The 23076-nt window shown below is 42.8% G+C and overlaps 1 protein-coding gene across 6 annotated transcripts in view; it reads left to right on the top strand.

The window, feature by feature from the left end:
* Window positions 1–23076, top strand: part of emsy (EMSY transcriptional repressor, BRCA2 interacting) — a 99054-nt gene that overhangs the window by 41228 nt on the left and 34750 nt on the right. For 4 of the 6 annotated variants that reach the window (XM_068033096.1, XM_068033099.1, XM_068033101.1 and 1 more), the window contains 8 exons: window positions 1303–1509; window positions 5303–5446; window positions 5633–5809; window positions 7913–8058; window positions 9490–9663; window positions 10838–11051; window positions 13204–13254; window positions 20103–20252. In XM_068033096.1, the coding sequence (XP_067889197.1) occupies window positions 1303–1509; window positions 5303–5446; window positions 5633–5809; window positions 7913–8058; window positions 9490–9663; window positions 10838–11051; window positions 13204–13254; window positions 20103–20252 (1263 nt within the window). The remainder of the gene's footprint in view (window positions 1–1302; window positions 1510–5302; window positions 5447–5632; window positions 5810–7912; window positions 8059–9489; window positions 9664–10837; window positions 11052–13203; window positions 13255–20102; window positions 20253–23076) is intronic. The other 2 variants (XM_068033097.1, XM_068033098.1) reach the window with 2 other exon arrangements.

The following is a 23076-nucleotide window of genomic DNA, read 5'->3' on the forward strand; positions in this document are numbered from 1 at the left end:
CTTTCAACACACCATTAACATATTATTTGCCTTTGCTCCATGACCTTTTGGTCAGCTATGTGGCCTTGTCCAATCTACACCTTCTCCTTTGTTATCTCTTGCCCCACCCCCGCCTCACTTGCTTATAACCTTTGACATTTCTAATATTTGCCAGTTCCGAAGAAGGGTCACCGACCCGAAACGTTAACTCTGCTTCTCTTTCCACAGATGCTGCCAGACCTGCTGAGTGGTTCCAGCGTTTCTTGTTTTTATTTCAGATTTCCAGCATCCGCAGTATTTTGCTTTTATTATAGTAATGTATCTAAACTGACCACCTCCAGGCGCGTATCCATTGTCTCTCGAGATAAGGAGGCCCAAAAGAAACAAAAGATCTAAGTTTGCTGACGATACGAAGCTAGGTGGGAATGTTAGTCGTGAGGAGGACACAGAGGCATAGACAGGTTAAAGTGAATGGGCAACAAGGTGGCAGATGGAATATAATGTGGGGAAGTGAGAGATTATTCACTTTCGTAGTAAGAACAGAAAAGCAGAATATTTTTAATAGGCGCGAAACTTGTAAATGTTGATATTCAGAGGGACTTGGGTGTACTCGTACAAGGAACAAAGAAAGATAGCTAGCAGGTATAGGGTTAGGAAGGCAAATGGCATGGTGACATTTATTGCAAAGGGATTGGAGTACAAGAACAAGGAAGTCTTGCTGCAGTTGTACAAGGCTTTGTTGAGACCATACCTGGAGTACTGTTTCAGTCTCCCTATTTATATATTTACATTAGAGGTGGTACAGCGAAGGTTCATTAGATTGGTTCCTGGGATTATAGGGTTGTCCAAGGATGAGAGACACAGTAAATTGGGTCTATACCTTCTAGGGTTTAGAACAATCAGAGGTGATTTCATTGAAACTTGCAAGATTCTGAAGGGCTTGAAAGGGTAGACACTGAAGGGTTGTTTCCCCTAGCTGAGGAGTCTAGAACATGGGGGCACAGTCTCGAGATAAGGGGATGATTACTTAGGACTATTATGAGGAGAATTTTCTTCACTGAGGGTTTTGAATCTTTGGAATTTTCTACCCCAGAGGGTTGTGGATGCTCCAGTGTTGAGTATATTTGAGACTGAGATAGACAGATTTTTGGTGTCTCGGAATCGAGGGACATGGGGAGAGGGTGGAAAAGTGGAGTTGAGGCCGAGGATCAGCCATGATCGTATTGAATGGCGGAGCAGGCTCGAGGGGCTGTGTGGTCTACTCCTGCTCCTGTTTCTTATGTACTTATATAAAAAAAAATGGTTGTTTTGTCTGAATGACAGGTGCATCTGGTACTGCAGTAAAAGTTACCGCAGCTAGGCTTCAATCCCCCAAAGCACTTATGGGCTCCCCAACCCAGATCTTGACGCAGTTTCCCAAACAGCAACAGCAACAGCAGCAGCAAATGTCTCAATCTCCGCAGCAGCTGTCCCAACAATCTCAAACCTCACCTGGTGTCAAACCCACCATTCAGATCAAACAGGAGTCAGGTAAGTTGAAAATGCAGTAATAATTTTATATATATATATATTTTGTTAGTGAAGAAAAATCAAGATACCCAGCAGTGACAAAAATACTGATTTCAGTGCATGATGCATTGTGTAGCATTCATCTGGAGATGAAATCTGTTCAGTTTTTTCTTGTGTTTGTGCATTATAAAAATTATTCTCTATAACCTGGGTGTTTACATATATATCATAACTATATGTTGCATCAACTTACAGCATATTTCTTCCTCTTTGACATGCAGTCTTGACAAGCTTGAGTCCTTAGTAATCATTTTAATTTTTTTCTGGTTTGTGTTTTATGTTTACAAAGTTTTTTTTAACTGTTATGGACAACATGCATGATATGGAGACATTAGGGGATTACGTTTAGCTTCTTCAACTAACTAATTATGAAGTTGTCCTGTGTTTTTGAGTAAACATTGTATTCCACTGTTTGATACTCTTCATTGATGACCAAATGGGCAACAGCAGCCTATTTGAATTTGTAACTATAGTGACCAAACTGTTGAAAAATGTATACACCCATTTTTTTTATTAAGTAGAGAATTGCTGCAGGAAGTAAATTATAAAACAGGAGATGGCACCCCTTTGGAGACTTGGGTAACATCTTTCCACTATTTCGGCATAAAGAAATTCTGTAATTGCACAACGCAAAGCTTTAAGAGGCTCAGTCAATGTCCCCTTGCTGCAAAAAATTGTTGAAGCTTTTTGATCTTTGGGGGCCATTTACATGCATATTATGGAGCCTCATGGGCCATAAATAAAGCTTAAATCTACGATCCCATTAGTGTACACCCATCACGGGCGGCGCAGTGGTTAGCACCGCAGCCTCACAACTCCAGCGACCTGGGTTCAATTCTGGGTACTGCCTGTTTGCAAGTTCTCCCTGTGTCTGCGTGGGTTTCCTCCGGGTGCTCCGGTTTCCTCCCACAGCCAAAAGACTTGCAGGTTGATAGGTAAATTGGCCATTATAAATTGCCCCTAGTATAGGTAGGTGGTAGGGGAATGTATGGACAGGTGTGGTAGGAATATGGGATTAGTGTAGGATTAGTATAAATGGGTGGTTAATGGTCAGCACAGACTTGGTGGGCCGAAGGGCCTGTTTCAGTGCTGTATCTCTAAATCTAAAAAATCTCAAGCTGCTGGTACTAACATCTTGGTGTTGTGATTTAGTATTTATCTACTGATAGTGAACAGCACTAATAACAGCCCATGAAATTCAAACAGTTACAGAACTGTAAATAAGAAATACAAACACAAATAGATCTAAGTTGACTGTGCTTTGAGGGTTGGATTGCCCGGGCTCTCCAGCTACATGCATTCCAGGAGCTGTAGTTTGGACATCTTGATCTTGGTAGTTAAAGGCAGCAAACCATATAGACCAGCAGCTCCCAGCTTCAATCAGTCATTGTTTGCTCATCTTAGACAGGGCAGCTAATTAGTGTGCTTTGATTAACGAGTAGGATAAAAATATCAGCATGAATTTTCTGATTATTATCCAGTCACACCTGCTGGAAAGTGAATGGATATGGTCATTGGGTGAAGGCAGGATAAGATTTGACAGCAATGCCGCCCCCCCGCCACAGACAATTACTCTGACATATTATTTGTTCATGGGATGTGAGCGTTGCTGCAAGGTCAGCATTTATTGCTCATCCCTATTTGCCCTTTGGGGTGAGCGCCAGGAGGCCTTCCAGCAGTAGTGAAACTATCCCAGCATGAATTTATGCCTTCAGGGCAGAATCACAGAACGTGGAGGGGGAGGAACAAAATTGAAAGTAAAGCAACTTCTTTCTTTCTTAATTTATTCAGTACTAAGGGCACCTTTTAGCGCTGTTTGTGCTGTGGCCCCTGGTCCCAAGATGATGCCGGAGGGCGTTGTTATTTCAGGTTTGCACAGTGAATGTGGATTATATCAAAAATGGCCTCAATATCTCGAATGCTATCCTGGTACTTACAAACCAAAAAAGATGAGAGTTGAACCTTGCAATTTTACATAGAATTGCATAGAGATGCAGAGTCAGCCTTGGCTCAGTAGGTAGCACTCTTGCCTCTGAATTTGTAGGTCATGGGTTCAAGCTCCACTCCAGAGACATAATCTAGGCTGGTACTCCAATGCAATACTGAGGGAGCGCTACATTGCTGAAGGTGCCATCTTTTGGATGAGATGTTGAACCAAGACCCAGTGTACCTGCTCAGGTGAATGTAAAAGATTCATGACATTATTTCAAAGAAGAGCAGCGGAATTCTCCTTGGTGTCCTCGTCAATATATATCCCTTAATCAACATTAGTAAAATAAATTATTTGCCATTCATACTGTTGCTTGTGGGGCCTTGCTGTGTGCAAATTGTCTGCTGAATTTTACATTAAATTGCTGACTTCACTTCAGGGGCTGTTCTTTCCTTCAAGGGTTGGAACCCAGATGTAATTCAGTCTCCATTGTAAAATCATACATTCTGTCTTTTGTATTTACATTACAAATGTCTATGTATATGTTTATAATGGACAGCCTCCTGCCAGTGATACTGCAACATCTCTACTATCCCCAGCCTGAGAGATTTTACTGTGGCTTATGAGCAGGAAATAGGAGGTATTGAGGTGTGCAACCTGTGAACCGAGAGCCATTGTTGGTGTGATGCCAACAAATGGAGGAGACAGGACAAAGTGAGGTCTACAAGTGGGGTAGGAGAGGGGGCAGTTGTGATGTGCGACCCATGGGTCTGTATGCAGTGATAAAAGGAAATGGTGGTTTTCACCGGCATCCCCTGCTTTTGGCCACTCCCCATTCCCCACCCCCACTCTCCCTCCCATGAGAGAGTTTTCCAACCTGGCGCTTGGATTGTGTGCATGCAAGAGGAGTTTTCTGATAATTTTCTGAGCTCCCAACACCTACCTCAATGAGGAAACAATGGAGCAGGGTAGCCTTTTTTTTGTAAAACAAGGCTCCATCCTCTTTCCCCTAGACCTCTTGGGATCCCACTTCCAATGCAGAATTCCGTTTCAATAATGACACGATTTGTTAGTGGAATATATGCTGCCTTAGGAGGAAAATGCAACAAATATACATCTGTGATATTTTGTAGGTAGACCAGGAGATTATCAACAAATCAAAATAAGGCCTATGCTTTTATCACAACAGCATTACCTTTTCTATCTGTTTCACTGCTTGCCTGAATTTTAATCAAGTATGTTTTATGGTGATATTCTTCCCCTCTCAGTTAGCCTCAGTGAAGGAAGTATCCAGATGGTTCCTGTTAACAGCTTCTCACATCGTTGTACATGCTCTGCATTCCGTCACTTTGAATTTAGACTCTTAATTTTAAATAGTGCCATCAGCTGAGCCACGTCAACTGCATGTCTGTAATCAGCTGGCAACCTGCTTCAGTTGTAAGTGGCCTGAGAGTGGCAGAAAACCAGTACTTTAAGACAAAATGCTTCATAAGTTTGAAGCGCCAGTGGATGGGGGAAAAAACTGATTGGAATTATAAGCAAAGTACCCTGTTGGAAACATTTTTGTCCTGTGACTTTTGCTGCATTGGGGAATAGCAATTCTCCTACCTGCTGTGGTCGCTGATGGTCAGCTGATGTTTAAAATGTACTTTGTTCTTCATGGTGCAATGCTTTTCAATAACTATCAGTTGCATCTTTGCTGCATACAGGTTAGCCATCGCTGTTAAATTTGTACTTTTCTTAGGGATAGGAGAGGGTGTTATATTAAACCATGTAGTTGGGTCTGTCACTGACAACCTGAATTGTAGCTTATGTTTTTGACAGGCGTCAAGATTATAACTCAGCAGATGCAGCCAAGTAAAATCCTGCCAAAACCAGTTACAATGCCTAGTACTAGCACTTCGCCCATCATGGTGGTTAGCAGCAATGGTGCCATCATGACAACCAAGTTGGTTACTACACCAACAGGTAAGCCTTGGCGTAACAGAACATTAAAAATCATGTAAGCAGGTCAGCTCATCATTGGTCTGTTCTTGTGATTTGAAACAGATTGACATTTTCTGTTTAAATAAATGTCAAAAATAATTATAATTTACATTGTTGTGGAGCTCATGAAAATATTTTAAATTGTAAGTGCCTTTACTCATGTAACAGGTACACAAACTACCTACACACGTCCTACATTGAATCCCACCATCAGTGCCCGTATGGCAGCATCTACAGGGTCTACCACCTACATGAAAACTACGAGTGGGAGCATCATTACTGTAGTACCAAAGTCACTAGCCACATCCCTCGGAGGAAAGATTATCAGCAGCAGTATCATGTCTGGTTAGTGTTCACTGGTACAACTGTTCATAATGAAAATTGCCTAAAGACTGGTCTGTAGGGCAATGCCACATGGGTAGTGTTTGAAATTTTGCAGTTTTGATACATCCTACAGCTCTGCAGTGTTGGAACTTTCTAGGTCCTATATTTAAATCTTAAGGAATTGCTTTTTCTGGAGCTTAAATCTTTTCCTGCTTACGTAGGTAATTTGCTCTAAGATCAGTTAAATTGATTTATGTGGGAAGTGTTGGTTCATTTGGTAAAATTATTGACTTAAACTACGCAGCTACAATTATGTAATTTAATGCTTCAGTGCATCTGCGCACTGTTTCCTGCCAAATCTTTTTCAAAATTCTTTATAATGCTGTTGATTTAAGATAATGTCGGTCTTGTGTCTTGTTTGTATACTGTGCTAGTCTTTGTCCCACAGATCATGGAGGCAGATGGAAAGAATTGAAATTTATCTAAGGGAGGGGATAGGAACAGAGTTGCTGAAATTTCTCTCTCTGTGAAATTTGTCTTCGATACAGATGACCCTGTTCCTACTTGTGTGTCAGTAATTTGTAACCTTTTTTTTACAAAAAAGATGGTAACCTAGGTAAAGGGCCTAAGTTCATAGTGCAGGACATCACTGAACTTGTAAAAGAGTAGGTGAGAAGATGTTATTAATAGGGAACTGTTTGCAGTTAAATTAATATGTATACAGGGTGGGAACTAGACCTTTTTGTGTCATGTGGTCCCTTAATCAGTGTGTTCAAATCATGGTCATGTTGTCACAGTCACAAAGTATTTACTGTACAGAAATAGGCCATGTTCTGTATTATAGGCTACAGCATTCCCCTTGCCTTATTTACTTTTATTCTTGATTTGACTGCACACATACAGAAGGGGAATACCCCAAAAAAGTTTGAAAAAAATTAAGCTATTAATTGATTTTGATCCAAGGATATTTTTCTCCAAAGATGTAAATGGGAGAAGATGTCCATGGGATGAATTTTCGAATTCCTTTTCCTTTTTTTTGTTCAAGTTAATGATTTTCTGTCTTGCGTTTTCCCCCTATTTTCTTTTACCACTGTTCATGTTCCTCTTAGTCTTAAGGGGCTGGATCTTATGAGCCCCCCTGAGGTGGGGGACACATAATCACAGGGGCGGAGGGTCTGTACCCAAGTGATTTTTGCCGGGGTCATGATAGGTAGCTGGCGACCTTCCAACCCAGAGGCCAGTTGAGGCCCTTAAGTGGCCTATCAACGGCCACGTAAGAGCCTCTTCCTGCCCCCACTGGGCTCTAACCAGCGGTGGGGGAGGGGGGGGGGTGCCTTAGCCACGCGGGGAGCGCACCTTATAAAATGAGGTGCCCTCTGCCCTCCCTGATGGGTGGGGGGGGTCGCTCCTTTGTGGACACTCTGCTGTTGCCCATGGAGGATCCCCGCCAGCAAAAACCTACAACTCCATGACCCCCTCCCACTGGTCTTCACACCCACCCACCCCGTCCCCTTCATCAGGGCCTTCCGTACCAGCCCCAGCGACTGCACATCACTTATCTGAGGTCTGGGGTTCCAGCACTGGGCCTGGGCTCGAGGCCTCTGCAGTACCAGCAGTGGCCACTGCTAGTGGTGGCGCTGCCAATACTGCTGAGCTGCCGGCCCTGTGATTGGCTGGCAGTTCTTGGAGGCGAGATCCCTGTCATTAAAGGGACAGGGATTCCGGTGCGGGACACTTAGGGAGCAAAACAACAGAAGATCGTTCAGGGGGGTGGGGCACGAAAAAGTCAGCCTTTTCATCCCGGCCCTGGGACCCCTGCCTCCCCCACAAAATGCAGCCCAAGGTGTGGGAATAATAACTATCAGTAGGGATATGTGTCAGTGTACCTTATTTTATAATTTTTTTATATCTCTTAATTTCCTTGCTTAAAGTTGCCTTACCCTTGGGAGCTCATGTATTTTTATTCTTTCTCGGGATGTGAGCGTCGCTGGCAATTTGTTGCCCATCACTAGTTGCCCTTGAGAAGGCGAATCTTGGGCATGAATACATGTGGTACCATTGATTTAGTGCTGATAAGCCAGCCTAATAGCAATTGTATATTCCTTTTTAATGCATTTCTACTAGGAACAACAACAAAAATAACTACTATCCCAATGACGTCTATGACGTCTAAGCCAAATGTCATTGTTGTGCAGAAGACCGCAGGGAAGGGGACAACCATCCAGGGTATTCCAGGAAAAAACGTAGTCACAACATTGTTAAATGCAGGGGTAAGTTCATATTTAATGTTTGAAAATTTAATATCAAGCTCCAACTCCACAGTAATTCCATTTACCACTGCTTAGTCCCTATGCAAAAGTCAGTGAAAAGTTTCAGGTTTCACAAAATTAGGAAACAAGCGACTGCGGAACACCAGCAATATGCATTTAGATATGGCTGTGCACCAATAATTCCCCAGCATCACTGACTTCCCAGCCTCAGTCTTGACCAAAAGAGGGAGTGGGTAAAATAAATAGGGAGACAGTAAGTCATTCCAACCAGTGCTGTGCATCTCCTAGTGGCTGGTTTTAAAGGTATAGTTTGCTTGTCTGAATGGTTTGGGGTGAAAGGATTGGGAGCTGATCCAGTTGAGAGAGGAAAGAAGTAACTTAGGAATATATAATGAAAAGTACCTAAATTTGCTTAGAAACTGAAGTTCATGTAGAGACCATATCTCATTTCTAGAGCAATGATACAGTCAACAACACCAACTAGTATTTATATAGTGCCTTTAATGTAATACAACGTCCCAATGTTCTTCACGGGCATTATAAAACAAAATATAACACCAAGCCACGTAAGGTGATATTGGGGAAGATGACCAAAAGTTTGGTCAAAGAGGTAGGTTTTAAAGTGCATCCTAAAGGAGGAAAGTGCAATAGAGCGGAGAGGTTTAGGGAGGGAGGAAATTCCAGAGCTTAGGATCCAGGCAACTGAAGGCACTGCCATCAGTGGTGGAGCAATTAAAATCGTAAGTGGCCAAGAAGCCGGAGTTAGAGGCACACAGAGATTCCAGAGGGTTGTGGGGCTGGAGGAGATTAGAGATGGGAATGGGATGAAGCTATGGAGAGATTTAAAAACCAGGATAAGAATCTTAAAATTGAGGCATGGCTTAACCGGGAGCCAGTGTAGGTCAGCAAGCACAAGGATGATGGGTGAATGGGACTTGATGCAAGTCAGGGCATGGGCAGCGGAGTTTCGGATGGCATCTAGTTTACAGAAGGTAGAACATGAAAGGCTACCCAGGAATATGTTAGATCAGTCAAGTCTAGAGGTAACAAAGATATGGATGAGGGTTTCAGCCGCAGATGAGCTGAGGCAGGGTTGGAGTCCAGTGATGTTATGAGGTCTTGGTGATGATAATATGTGGTCAGAAGCTTATCTCTGGGCCAAATATGACACCAAGTCATAAAATTATATTGTGTCATTTGACTAAGACAGGGTTGAAATGTGATTAAGTAAGTTATTCGGGTACTTAGACAATTTTGCAAACTTTAAATGTACTTTTAACATTTATCAAAATAATTTTTAAAGACACAAAATTCTGAGCATTTATGTGTCTGTCCATATACTGAATTTGGGTTGAAAAATTATACCTTAGCCCTCAAAGCATTTACTTGTCTGTTCTTCCCCCACCCCTCCTTTTTCAATCTGCCTGCCAGGGTGAAAAGACCATTCAGGCAGTACCTGCAGGGACAAAACCAGCAATCATCACTGCAACAAGGCCCATCACTAAAATGATTGTGGCTCAGCCAAAAGGGGTGGGTTCGTCAGTACAACCCACCACAAAAATCATCCCCACCAAAATTCTCTATGGACAACAAGGGAAAACACAGGTGAGTGGGTTCAAAAGCTGGGGAAATAAAAAGCAGAAAATGCTAGTTGATGAAGGGTGCCTTCTGAAGTATTTAACTTGCTCATTTTTAGATCCTTTTGACTTGTACACTTGCATCTTTTTTTTATCTCTCACATTCACAGATTTACCTTTCATCCCTAAGAGTATTGATATCTTTTTGCATATGCATATGTTTTGATAAACTATGGTATTTAGCTACATTTGTTGTCAGTCCTGATCTCCATTTTGTTACCATTCTTCACTGGGCAAGTTTGACCGTAGAAGTTGATTTTTACATATCGTGTGCAGGATGGATTTCTTTTCTTGAGTTTTGAGTTAGAACCTAAGTCGTCACCTCTTCTTCTTTACCCTTGTCCAAAAATGGGCTTGCATGTGTAAATATTCCTGTTGAAAGCAGGAAGGAGGTCTTTACTTTTTCATGCAGCTATCTCAAGCATCATCATCTTCCTGTGCTTATTTTACTTCACCAGCTGTGTTGCTGTTCGTCATAAGTTTCCACCGTGAGTTCCTAAACTTGGGCACATTGTTGGGAAAATGAGGAGAGGAGGTTGGATGTTTGCCCATGCATGGGGAATAGTAATATGGCTCAAACGTATTCAGTCATAGTGAGAGTGTCATGGGAACAGATTCTCAAACAGCAGTGGGGCAGTCATTGCCAGATTGCGCTCATGCAACTGGGTCAGGGAAACAGAGCCTTGGTGGCAGGCGCCCTATCAGCAGGAAGAAAGCTGCTGCCTTAGCCATGTATGTCGGAGACAAGTAGGAAAGGGAATGGAGAAAGGGAGTTTACTCACATTTTGAAACTGCCCTATATTTGAAAAAGCAAATCATCTTGCAGATGGTGCTTTATGATCTTGGAGCATGTCTGGTAAATGATTTGGAATATTAGATGGGCAGTGTAAAAGATGCCTTTTGCTTTGTTGTTTGAATAAGTGGATTAAAGTAAGCACAATGTATTCTGATGTATACTGAGTGTGCAGTATTGAGAGCCTGTTTGAAGTAAAATATTTTAAAGAGGGGAAACAGATGAAGCTGTTAAGACTTGTTCAGTCTTTAAATCATCCTTCACCTCCCAGGCATTTCTGTTTAATTGCTAAGTTTTAATAGCCTGTGACATCTATGGTAATAAAGGATACTTTCCATCTGCATTGCAGGTTCTAATTAAACCAAAGCCTATAGCCTTCCAAGCCACGATGGTGAGTGAGCAGACCCGCCAGCTGGTTAGTGAAACTCTTCAGCAGGTCTCGAGGGTCACAGAGGGAAGCAGCTTGTCTGGACAAGAAGGCACTCTGAAAGAAGAGGCACAATCCTTCGCTGAGGGCAGCAGTGGGAATGGTTCCTCTAGTGATTCTGTACAAAGCTCACATGGTACAATTCACAAAATGCTTTATCTTTTCATGGTTTTTTTTATTGGGGAATTTGGGGATATAATATATCTTTCGAGGCTTGTGCGTGCATTGAACAGGAAGTGTAAGGTAGGAAGATTAGACTTAAGAGGAAGTGGAGCTGAAGTGTGAGCAACAGATTTAATGGCCGAATGGGCCTATTTTTAAAAAAGGATACAGTTACAGTACTTCCTTATGTCTGTGTGTCTCCATTCCACCCTCTCTCTAACTGTCTTGTGTTTTACTTTGGTGGGTCGGAAATCCCAAGGCAGTCACATAGGCCATGCATAAGCCTCTAGTTATCAGAAGAGAGAGCAAAGGGCAGTAAGATTTTTCCTACTGGTATCAGTCATATTTTTCTAACTTTAAATGCAATCTTGTTTAGTGTATATTTGAATTAAGTCATACGTAAACAAATAGCTACCATGCTACTCCATTTATATTCATTTCATGGAATGAGTTATGGAGGGCAATCATCAAAACACCAATAAAAATCATGGATTTACAGACAAAATTCGATTATTCAGTCACCATAAGCAGCAGCTAGTTCTATCATTGTGAGAACTTGTTCATTAATTTCAATATGCTTTCTGACTTCAAATAAGCTGTTTCGTCCTTCCCTCCCAGCAACCCACTGACCACACATTATTCTCTGATCAAGAATTAGTGTGTAACCTTTTCCTACAATTTTGCCATTCCTTTCCCAGTTCTGCTGTGTATTTTGAACGCTTGCCTCAGACATCTGTTTCTACATGTTGATCTGTAATCAAAGACACAATTAGACTTTTATTCCTTTTGTCAGATATAAATGCAAGTACTGCAGATGCTGGAAAACAAATAGCAACAGAAAGTGCTGGACATACTCAGCAGGTCTGGCAGCATCTGTGCAGAGAGAAACAGCATTAGCGTTTCAGGTTAATGACCTTTCATCAGAACACACACCCTCGACAAAGGGTCATTGACCTGAAACGTTAACTCTGTATTTCTCGCTGCACAGATGCTGCTGGACCTGCTGAGTATTCCCAGCATTTTTGGTCCTTTTGTCATCAGATAGTGAATTTTCAATTTTGGCTTTCATTTGTCTGGTTTGGAAATTTCCATGTCTTGTTTTGTGTGTGTGTGAACATTAAACCTAACACCATAAGTAATGTGCAAAAGTTGCCGATTGCTAAAAAGGTTTAAACGAATAGATAAAACACATACTTTTAATTTTAAATCAACATGCAGATTATGAAATGGCCAAACTTAATTTTGTGTAAAACATGCTTAAAATTGGACCTAGGTTTGGAAATTAGATATCTGCAATATTGCAAGTTCATGCTTTTTATCATTAGGTTCCAAATTTTATATATTGACATCCACTTTTTTACCTTTTTTTTTGTACTGGTTTCAGAATGTTGACTGCATCTTTGGCATGTGTTTCTCGGAGAGGGGGGAGACTTTTTTGTCGAGAATATTTCTACCATGGTATTAACTTAATTGGGCCAACAGCTATCTGTAGAGCTTGGTGCATTGGTGTTCCAGCAAGCTGTGTCGCAGAGTGGTTGTTGATGGCATGCCCGACTACTTCCTAATCTCTGCCTTGCCATTGTGAAAGATGCTGAGTGGAGCCAAGACTTTTTTTGCTTGCTGTGAGCAGTGACCACCACACTCCTGAAGTAATTCCACTGAGTGAAGGCCTCTAAGGTGCTAAGTAAATGCAAGTGTTTTTATATTTGCTCTTGCGTACCTCCTCGCGGTTGATGGCAGAACAGGATCAGCGAAGTTTGTCTCTCCTCTCATCTGGGAATGGTGTGAGTTACAAGGTCATGCGAAAGGGAAACATTGCTTTAACATTTTAAATGGATGATCTTGTAGCTAAATGAGGGATTAGCATGGGGCCAGGTTCAGCATAAGCTTCGGTGGGTCAGAGCACACTGTAGTATGATGTTTGATGAGCTGTCTTGTTTAGTTAATGATTAGAACAGTTTTCAGTATTGACCAACAGGGAATTTAGTTCTGTACTCATTGAATAAAGTGGAGGTGGAGTGCATCGTAGATTTGACATTTACTTTGTTGAGGTGGCATTTCTAAATACAAAGCTTTGTGGTCTTCCTTAACCCCTGCTTGTTGTTTTGTCTTAATTGTCATACTAGGCAAAAGCAGATCGTACATCGAGATACAGAAAACCCGAAATAATTATTTGAGTAAGTCCGGATATTGTGCCCTCCCTGTTACTTTTTAAAACTGCCCACCCCTTGTAAGTCTACATGGGATGTGATTCACAACATGTATTTTGTATCTCCTTCCTCTTTTTAGTCTTACCTTTTATGAAGTAGTGTTGTCCATTTCAACTCATCATGTGGAATCTTTTTTTTAATTCATAAGACTTATCACAATATTCCCATACATGCTTTGTTTGTCATGTTTTCATTCCTTACACCCCTTCCAATTGAATTATTCTGTTTAAACTGATGCAATTCAACATTCTGGTTATGCTGAAAACAACATACTGTATGCACATGTGGGTTGGAATATTCTGGCAGGATGAGTTGACGTGGAAATATAAATTTGCACACCTTTCAAGGTGAAAAAATATAGTTAAGTTAAAATGATGCAGAGGAGCTGTATCCTTAATATTACACCCCTGGAGTAAGCTAAGCATTTCAATTAGATCATTTATTTGTGTTAAATGTGAGTTGTAAGTAACTTGTTGACATTTATACCATTTAGTTTAAATTCATTTTGTACCAGATGCATGTAATAGTCTCTATATTCTTATATGGAGGGATGGTTTTAAGAGGACACACACACACTTTTCCTGTTCTTGCCCTCTGGAGTCCACAGGTCCCTCTTGGCTATTCCTTGTATTTCAGATTTTTTTCTGTTGTAAGTACTTTTCCATTCAGATTTGATCATCTTGAAGGTCTTGAATCTTAATGGCATGACACTTTGTTGAATAGTATATTCTATTTAATTGAACAAAAAAGGATTCTATTTTTGCTTGACTATCCCAGTGCTTAAATATTAAATGGGTGTGCAAAATCTAGTTTCTAATTAAGCTACACATTCTGCAGGTTAATGGCCCAGTTATACTTCCACTTATTCATTCCTGCAAGGTGGATTCATTCTTTATAGCGACTGAAAAGTAGCAGGATCAACTCCAGAGTCAGGTCTTGATCTGAGCTGCAGCAGTGTGAGATCCTTAAGGCATGCTGTCTAACAGCACCTGGGGAGTAGAATCCCACTGTGGAGTTGAGCTGAGTTTTACAAAGTTCTCAGGGTCCATTGTACACTACCTCAGTTTTTATTGTTTTAGTTTGACTGTTGTTATTTCTTTTGTCACTTGAATTTATATGACAGTAATTCCAGAAGTTGGAACTGAAGCAGCCTGTGTCCATATGCAGCAAGACCTGGACAACATCCAGGCTTGAGCTGATAAGTGGCAAGTAACATCGCAGCATGCAAATGCCAGGCAAACCATCTCAAACAAGAGAGAATCTAACCATTTCCCCTTGACGTTCAATGGCATTACCATCGCTGAATCTCCCACTATCAACATTCTTGGCATCACCATTGACCAGAAACTGAACTGGACCAGCTCATAAATGCTATGGCTACAATAGCAGGTCAGAGGCTGAGAATTCTGTGGCAAGTAACTCACCTCCTGACTCCCCAAAGCTTGTCCACCATCTAAAAGGCACAAGTCAGGAGTGTGATGGAATACTCTCCACTTGCCCGGATGGGTACAGATCCAACAATACTCAAGAAGCTCTATGTCATCCAGGACAAAGCAGCCCCCTTGATTGGCGCCCCATTCACCACCTTCAACATTCACTCTGTCCACCACCCGACGCACAGTGGCAGCAGTGTGTACCATCTACAAGATGCACTGCAGCAACTCAACACTGCTCCTTCGACAGCATTTTCCAAACCCATGACCTCTACCACCTTAAAAGGACAAGGGCAGCAGATGCATGGGAGCACCATCAACTGCAAGTTCCCCTCCAAGCCATACACTATCCTGACTTGGAACTATATCGCCGTTCCTTCACTGTCGCTGGGTCAAAATCCTGGAACTCCTTTCCTAACAGCATTGTGGGTGGCCCTACACCTCAAGGACTGCAGCAGTTCAAGAAGGCAGGTCACCACCACCTTCTCATTGGCAATTACGGATGGACAATAAATGCTGGCCTAGCCCAAAAGAATAATTTTTTTAAAAAAGAGATAAGCTGAGAGTAACTGGGTTTTTCCAACACTGAAGTTTTGTTACCGTCCTACTTTACATCTTGTCCACCTGTGTAAGTGCAAATATTTGCAATATTTCAAAAATACCAATACTTTTTTCCGCTTAAATCGGGACACGTTCCTGTTCTTTGAAAAATATTCCTCAAAGATAATGACAAATTGGTGTTGTAGGGGACATCCCAAAGGATTTTGAAAAAAGAAATTTTTTTTTTAACCAGCTACCATTTTTAATGAAAAATAATTTAAACTGTTTCACCAGGTTTGGAATATTTTCTTATTTTCCCTCTTAAAATTCTTTCCACCACCCCCACCCTCTCAGATATCTCCACTACTCTCCAGAAGACATTGTCACATGATTTTAGGTACATTTCCAATGTAACAAAAGCGTTCCAGTAGCTGTTTTCTACGTGTTGAGCCTGCATCATGCGTATTGACTGTGGGGAAAAATCATAGCTAGCCTTGATCCTGCATTCCACAGTTGTACATTGCTGCTTTTCTCCCTTCAGCAGGCACTGAAGCTTTTTAAATTCTTCCATGGGGTGTGGGCATCACTGGCAAGGCCAACATTTGTTGCCCATCCCTAATTGCCCTTGAACTGAGTGGCTTGAGAGTCAATCACATTGCTGTGGGCCTGGAGTCACATATAGGTAGATTTCCTTCCCTAAAGAACATTATTGAGCCAGATGGGTGTGGGATTTGAACCCATGTCCCCATGGCATTTGCCTGGGCCTCTAGATTACTAGTAAAGTAGCAGTATCAGCACTATCTTCCCATCAAAATGTTGCTCCTATGCAGTCCTGAATGTGTATTTGTTTTCTTCAGCAGTGCTTTTAATTACAGTCCATGTAGAAGAATTCAACTTATTTTGGGACACAAGGCAGGCTGGGTTGGTAGGAAATGAAGGAAAGCAAATTAATTATTTTATACTAATTTTCTCATTGGAATCTTGAGTCTCTTGAGTCTCACCCTTGTGAGTCAGGGATTGTGGGTTCAAGCCCTGATCATGAGACTTGTAATCTGGGTTGACACATCAGTGCAGTACTGAGGTGTCAGCTTTCATGTGAGACATTAAACTGAGGGCTCATCTGCCCTTGTGGATGCAAATAATCCCATGGCACTATTCAAAGAAATGCAGGAGAGCTCTCCCCAGTTTGCTGATCAGTATTTATACCTCAACCAAAATTGTCTAGTTACTCATCTCATGGCTGTTTGTGAGCCTCTGCTGTGTGCACATTTGCAGCTGTGTTTCCCTGCATTACAACAGTGACCAATTCATTGGCTGTTAAGGCTTTGTTGAAGAGTGAAATGTGCTATATTCATGCTTTGTATGGTAAAGTCAGATCAGTAGTACCTAGCTGAGTTATCTTGTGTTAAGAGAAGTTTGTAAATTTCATCAAGAAAGGAAATTAAGTAAATGTGGCCCCATTCGTCATTGTCCTTACAAAGTGCTTGCATATTTCCCCAAATTATTGCTTTTGTGTTGGGGCTTTGAACATCACTGTAAGAGGAGCACTGTCACTGCAAAATACACTTAGGGTCAAAAAGTAATCAAAAAGGTTAATATACCATTGGACTTTATCTCAATGGGACTGGAATACAAAGGAAGGGAAATGACACTTAGTTTTACAGAACCTTGTTTAGACCTCAACTGGAGGATTGCATTCAGTTTTGGGCATGCATTTCAGGAAGGATATATTGGCCTTGGAACGGATGCAGCATAGATTCACCAGAATTATACTGTGGCTTAAAGAATTAAATTGCAAGGGTATATTGCATAAATGTGCCTTCTATTCCCTTCAGTTTAGAAGATTGAGGAGTGATCCAGTTGAGGTGTTTAAAGTGATCAGGTTTCATAGAGTAGATATTGAAAAGCTATTTCCTCAGGTAGGAAATCCAGAGCAAGGAGGCTTAATCTTAAAGTTAGAGTTTCAGAGTGAAGTCAGGGAGCAGTTCAAGGGGGGTAAATGGAGTTGAGGTACAGATCAGCCATGAACTGATTGAATTGTAGAACTGCCTCAAGGAGCTGAATGGCTTACTCTTGTGCCCACTGTTTTTCCTGAACAAATACATCAATTTTCTCACCTCTTCACTTTGAAAGTACACGTTCAGGCAAAGGGGAATTGGTTCTAAGGGTGGCAGCTGTCCTCCAACAACCTTTGGCTAAGTATTCCTTTTCTGGGAGCCAAAATGGTGAGTATTAGTGGGATATTTGATCATGGGGGTAATTAAAGATGATCCAGTTAGAACATAGAACAGTACAGGCCCTTCGGCCCACGCTGTTGTGTCGAACATTTAACCTACTCCAATATCAAACTAACTACCTACCCTTCATTCTACTATCATCCATGTACCTATCCAAGAGTCGCTTAAATGCCCCTAATGTATCTGCTTCTACTACCACCTCTGGCAGCGCATTCCACGCACCCACCACTCTCTGTGTAAAGAACCTACCTCTGACATCTCCCCGAAACCTTCCTCCAATCACCTTAAAATTATGCCCCCTGGTGATAGCCCTTTCCACCCTGGGAAAAAGTCTCTGACTATCCACTCTATCTATGCCTCTCATCATCTTGTACCCCTCTATCAAGTCACCTCTCATCCTTCTTCGCTCCAATGAGAAAAGCCCTAGCTCCTTCAATCTTTCTTCGTAGGACATGCCCTCCAGTCCAAACAGCATCCTGGTAAATCTCTTCTGCACCCTCTCTAAAGCTTTCACATCCTTCCTGTAATGAGGCGACCAGAACTGAACACAGTATTCCAAGTGTGGTCGAACCAGGGCCTTGTATAGCTGCAGCATAACCTCGCGGCTCTTAAACTCAATTCCCCTGTTAATGAAAGCCAACACACCATACGCCTTCTTAACAACCCTATCAACTTGGGTGGCAACTTTGAGCGATCTATGGACATGGACCCCAAGATCCCTCTGTTCCTCCACACTACCAAGAATCCTGTCTTTAAGCCTGTATTCAGCATTCAAATTCGACCTTCCAAAATGAAACACTTCACACTTTTCCAGGTTGAACTCCATCTGCCACTTCTCAGCCCAGCTCTGCATCCTGTCAATGTCCCGTTGCAACCTAGAACAGCCTTCCACACTATCCACAACTCCAGCAACCTTCGTGTCATCCTCAAACTTGCTAACCCAGCCTTCCACATCCTCATCCAAGTCATTTATAAAAATCACAAAGAGCAGAGGTCCCAGAACAGATCCTTGTGGAACACCACTGGTCACCGAGCTCCATGCTGAATACTTTCCATCTACTACCACCCTCTGACTTCTGTGGGCCAGCCAATTTTGTATCCAGACAGCCAGCTTTCCCTGAATCCCATGCCTCCTTACTTTCTGAATGAGCCTACCATGGGGAACCTTATCAAACGCCTTGCTAAAATCCATATACACCACATCCACTGCTCTTCCTTCATCAATGTGTTTTGTCACATCTTCAAAGAATTCAATAAGGCTTGTGAGGCATGACCTGCCCCTCACAAAGCCATGCTGACTGTCTCTAATCAAACCATGCCTTTCCAAATAATCATAAATCCTGTCTCTCAGAATCCTCTCCAATAATCTGCCCACTACCGACGTAAGACTGATTGTTCTATAATTCCCAGGGTTATCCCTATTCCCTTTCTTGAACAAGGGAACAACATTTGCCATCCTCCAATCATCCGGTACTACTCCAGTGGACAGTGAAGACGCAAAGATCATCGCCAAAGGCGCAGCAATCTCTTCCCTCGCTTCCCATAATATCCTTGGGTATATCCCGTCTGGCCCCGGGGACCTATCTGTCCTCATATCATTGAAAATTTCCAGCACATCCTCTCTCTTAACCTCAACCTGTTCGAGCATATCAGCCTGTTCCACGCTGTCCTCACAAACGACCAGGTCCCTCTCACTAGTGAATACTGAAGCAAAGTATTCATTTAGGACCTCCCCTACCTCCTCTGACTCCAGGCACAAGTTCCCTCCACTATCCCTGATTGGCCCTACCCTCACTCTGGCCATCCTCTTGTTCCTCACATAAGTGTAGAACGCCTTGGGATTTTCCTTAATCCTACCCGCCAAGACTTTTTCATGTCCCCTTCTAGCTCTCCTAAGTCCATTCTTCAGTTCCTTCCTGGCTACCTTGTAACCCTCTAGAGCCCTGTCTGATCCTTGCTTCCTCAACCTTACGTAAGCTTCCTTCTTCCTCTTGACTAGCTGTTCCACATCTCTTGTCATCCAAGGTTCCTTCACCCTACCATCCCTTCCCTGCCTCATTGGGACAAACCTGTCCAGCAGTCGCAGCAAGTGCTCCCTAAACAACCTCCACATTTCTGTCGTGCATTTCCCTGAGAACATCTGTTCCCAATTTTTGCTCCCCAGTTCCTGCCTAATAGCATTGTAATTCCCCCTCCCCCAATTAAATATTTTCCCATCCCGTTGTCACATAACATCCACACGCTGATACTTCCCAGCCTGTTTCCCTGGATGGAGATCATGAACAGGATCCTGGCTGACTTTCTCCATCTGAGGAGTATTTAGGCGGATTGTAGTCTCCTCACAGCTAAACCAGCTGTGATCAATGAACTCGGCCCAAACTGGGAATTCAACCTTCTGGTCTGTGCAGCTGAACTGCACACTACCATTCTCAACTGAGCCATCAGAAAAGCTTCCTCTGTATATGTATAAGGGAAGAGAAAGTGTTTGACTTTGTGTGCCAGCTGCAACATAATGTCCTAACCATATGGACTTCTTGTTTAGCAAAGTGAAAGTTAAAATTGTGAGGTCCCACGGATTTAATAAACTTGTGCTTTTTAATTGCAGACTCTCAACAAGTGGTTCATGTCATTTCATCAAGGAGCCAGGATTGGGCAGAACATGAAGTTGCCATGGACACCATCTACCAAGATGTTTCTGGGGAACCCCAATCAGCAACCTCCACAATTAAAGCGCTGCTGGAACTCCAGCAGACAGGTGTGCATCTCAATTTTTACTGCTAGTTTCATCCTCCAACAAAGTGGGGAGAAGTATTATGATGGTGGAATTGTGGGCAAATTCTACGAACTGCTGACAGATTTAAGGAAACCTTTGTCTCCCTTAGCCAGAAAAGTTTTTAGTTTGCGAACAGGGATGTTGAAGTAAACCGCGTCACAGTAACAAACTATTTGCATCAAAAAAATCCTTTAACTTACTATTAATCTTGGACTGCTACAGTAAGCTCAGGTCCTGCTGATGCCTGAATTACTGAAACTCCAGAGTTAACGAATCCCAATAACTATTCCGCCACCCCCTCACCCAGTTCAAGTCACCATGCTCCCAAAAAGCCTTTTCCCATCTGTTTCTGCACTCATCAGCGCTTTTATTTTAATGGTGGTTGTATCTTAATGTGCTGGCGCTGTGCCTCTCTCGGCTTCTCTGCCCATGAAAGAATTTACCAGAAAGACTTGAATTCAATACTTCTGATTTTTGCCATCCACTGGCACTTTAATTACATTTAATTTGAACCTGTGATGGTGAGTGCCTTTGTCTTTCCTCCCCTCCCCATTCCTTTAGCTCCACCCATGCCATGCACCTTTCCCAAGGAAAATAGGTTGGGCAATACGTTCTCAGGCTCCTTCGAGTCCCACTCTGACTGTGTAGTGTGCAATAAAGACCTGCTACTCGACCCGAACCGAACCAGACAACCTGTGTCTATTCGGGCTCGGGTCGGGCTGGGTCGGACACACTGTATCACGGGTAAGTGGCTCTGCTGTAAATTAAATTTTTGGACTAGAAAAGTGGTTTTGTTATTTTAAGCTTGTGGAGATCAACAAGAAAGTAAAAAATGGAAGGTAAGTTAACTGATGGCCGGGTCAGGCTCCGGTCAGATGTGGTTCTGTCGGGCTTGGGTTAGGCTTTTTTTTTTGCAGACCCGAGCAGGCCTTCAGTGTGCAAAGGCTTGAAATAAGCTTGGCTAATTTCTTTTTTTCCAACTTTGGCTATTCAGGCATAGATTTCAAAAGGAAATTGGATGGATACTTAAGGGAACTAAACCTACAGGGCTACGGGGATAGAATTGGGAAATGGAACTGATTGGATTTCTCCACAGAGATCTGTCATGGACTCATTGAGCCGTTATGATTCTATGACTGAGATGGGCTGAGACAAGGGGCTGTATGGCAAGGAGAGAACTAAAAGAATGAGTTGGTACCATAGTCAGAAAGAATTACCTACAAATTTCACCTCATCGCTAGCTATAATTGAGTGCTGATTGCCAAAATAAACTTTGAAAAGCTATTTATAATCCTTTATTCAGTGAAGTACTCCAGGAATGGCTTTCGTCTTTGGCCTCCTTATCTCGAGAGACAATGTGTAAGCGCCTGGAGGTGGTCAGTGGTGTGTGGAGCAGTGCCTAGAGTGGCTATAAAGGCCAATTCTACAGTGACAGGCTCTTCCACAGGTGCTGCAGAAAAATTTGTTTGTCCGGGCTGTGACACAGTTGGCTCTCCCCTTGCGCTTTTGTCTTTTTTCCTGCCAACTGCTAAGTCTCTTCGAATCGCCACACTTTAGCCCCGCCTTTATGACTGCCCGCCAGCTCTGGCGAACGCTGGCAACTGACTCCCATGACTTGTGATCAATGTCACAGGACTTCATGTCGTGTTTGCAGACGTCTTTAAAGTGGAGACATGGAAGGCCGGTGGGTCTGATACCAGTGGCAAGCTCGCTGTACAATGTGTCTTTGGGGATCCTGCCATCTTCCATGCGGCTCACGTGGCCAAACCATCTCAAGCGCCGCTGATTCAGTAGTGTGTATAAGCTGGGGATGTTGGCCGCCTCGAGGACTTCTGTGTTGGAGATACGGTCCTGCCACCTGATGCCAAGTATTCTCCGGAGGCAGCGAAGATGGAATGAATTGAGGCGTCGCTCTTGGCTGACATACGTTGTCCAGGCCTCGCTGCCATAGAGCAAGGTACTGAGGACACAGGCTTGATACATTCGGACTTTTGTGTCAGTGCGCCATTTTCCCACACTGTCTTGGCCAGTCTGGACATAGCAGTGGAAGCCTTTTCCGTGCGCTTGTTGATTTCTGCATCTAGAGACCGGTTACTGGTGATAGTTGAGCCTAGGTAGGTGAACTCTTGAACCACTTCCAGAGCGTGGTCGCCAATATTGATGGATGGAACATTTCTGACGTCCTGCCCCATGATGTTCGTTTTCTTGAGGCTGATGGTTAGGCCAAATTCATTGCAGGCAGCCGCAAACCTGTCGATTAGACTCTGCAGGCACTCTTCAGTGTGAGATGTTAAAGCAGCATCGTCAGCAAAGAGGAGTTCCCTGATGAGGACTTTCTGTACTTTGGACTTAGCTCTTAGACGGGCAAGGTTGAACAACCTGCCCCCTGATCTTGTGTAGAGGAAAATTCCTTCTTCAGAAGACTTGAACGCATGCGAAAGCAGCAGGGAGAAGAAAATCCCAAAGAGTGTGGGTGCGAGAACACAGCCCTGCTTCACGACACTCAGGATAGGAAAGGGGTCTGATGAGGTGCCGCCATGTTAAATTGTGCCTTTCATGTTGTCATGGAATGAGGTGATGATACTTAGTAGCTTTGGTGGACATCCAATCTTTTCTAGTAGTCTGAAGAGACCACGTCTGCTGACAAGGCCAAAGGTTTTGGTGAGATCAATGAAAGCAATGTAGAGGGGCATCTGTTGTTCACGGCATTTCTCCTGTAGCTGGCGAAGGGAGAACAGCATGTCAATGGTCGATCTCTCTGCACGAAAGCCACACTGTGCCTCAGGGTAGACGCGCTCAGTCAGCT

The sequence above is a fragment of the Heterodontus francisci genome, chromosome 6, assembly GCF_036365525.1.
Source record: "Heterodontus francisci isolate sHetFra1 chromosome 6, sHetFra1.hap1, whole genome shotgun sequence".
In the NCBI taxonomy this organism is placed as follows: Eukaryota; Metazoa; Chordata; class Chondrichthyes; order Heterodontiformes; family Heterodontidae; genus Heterodontus; species Heterodontus francisci.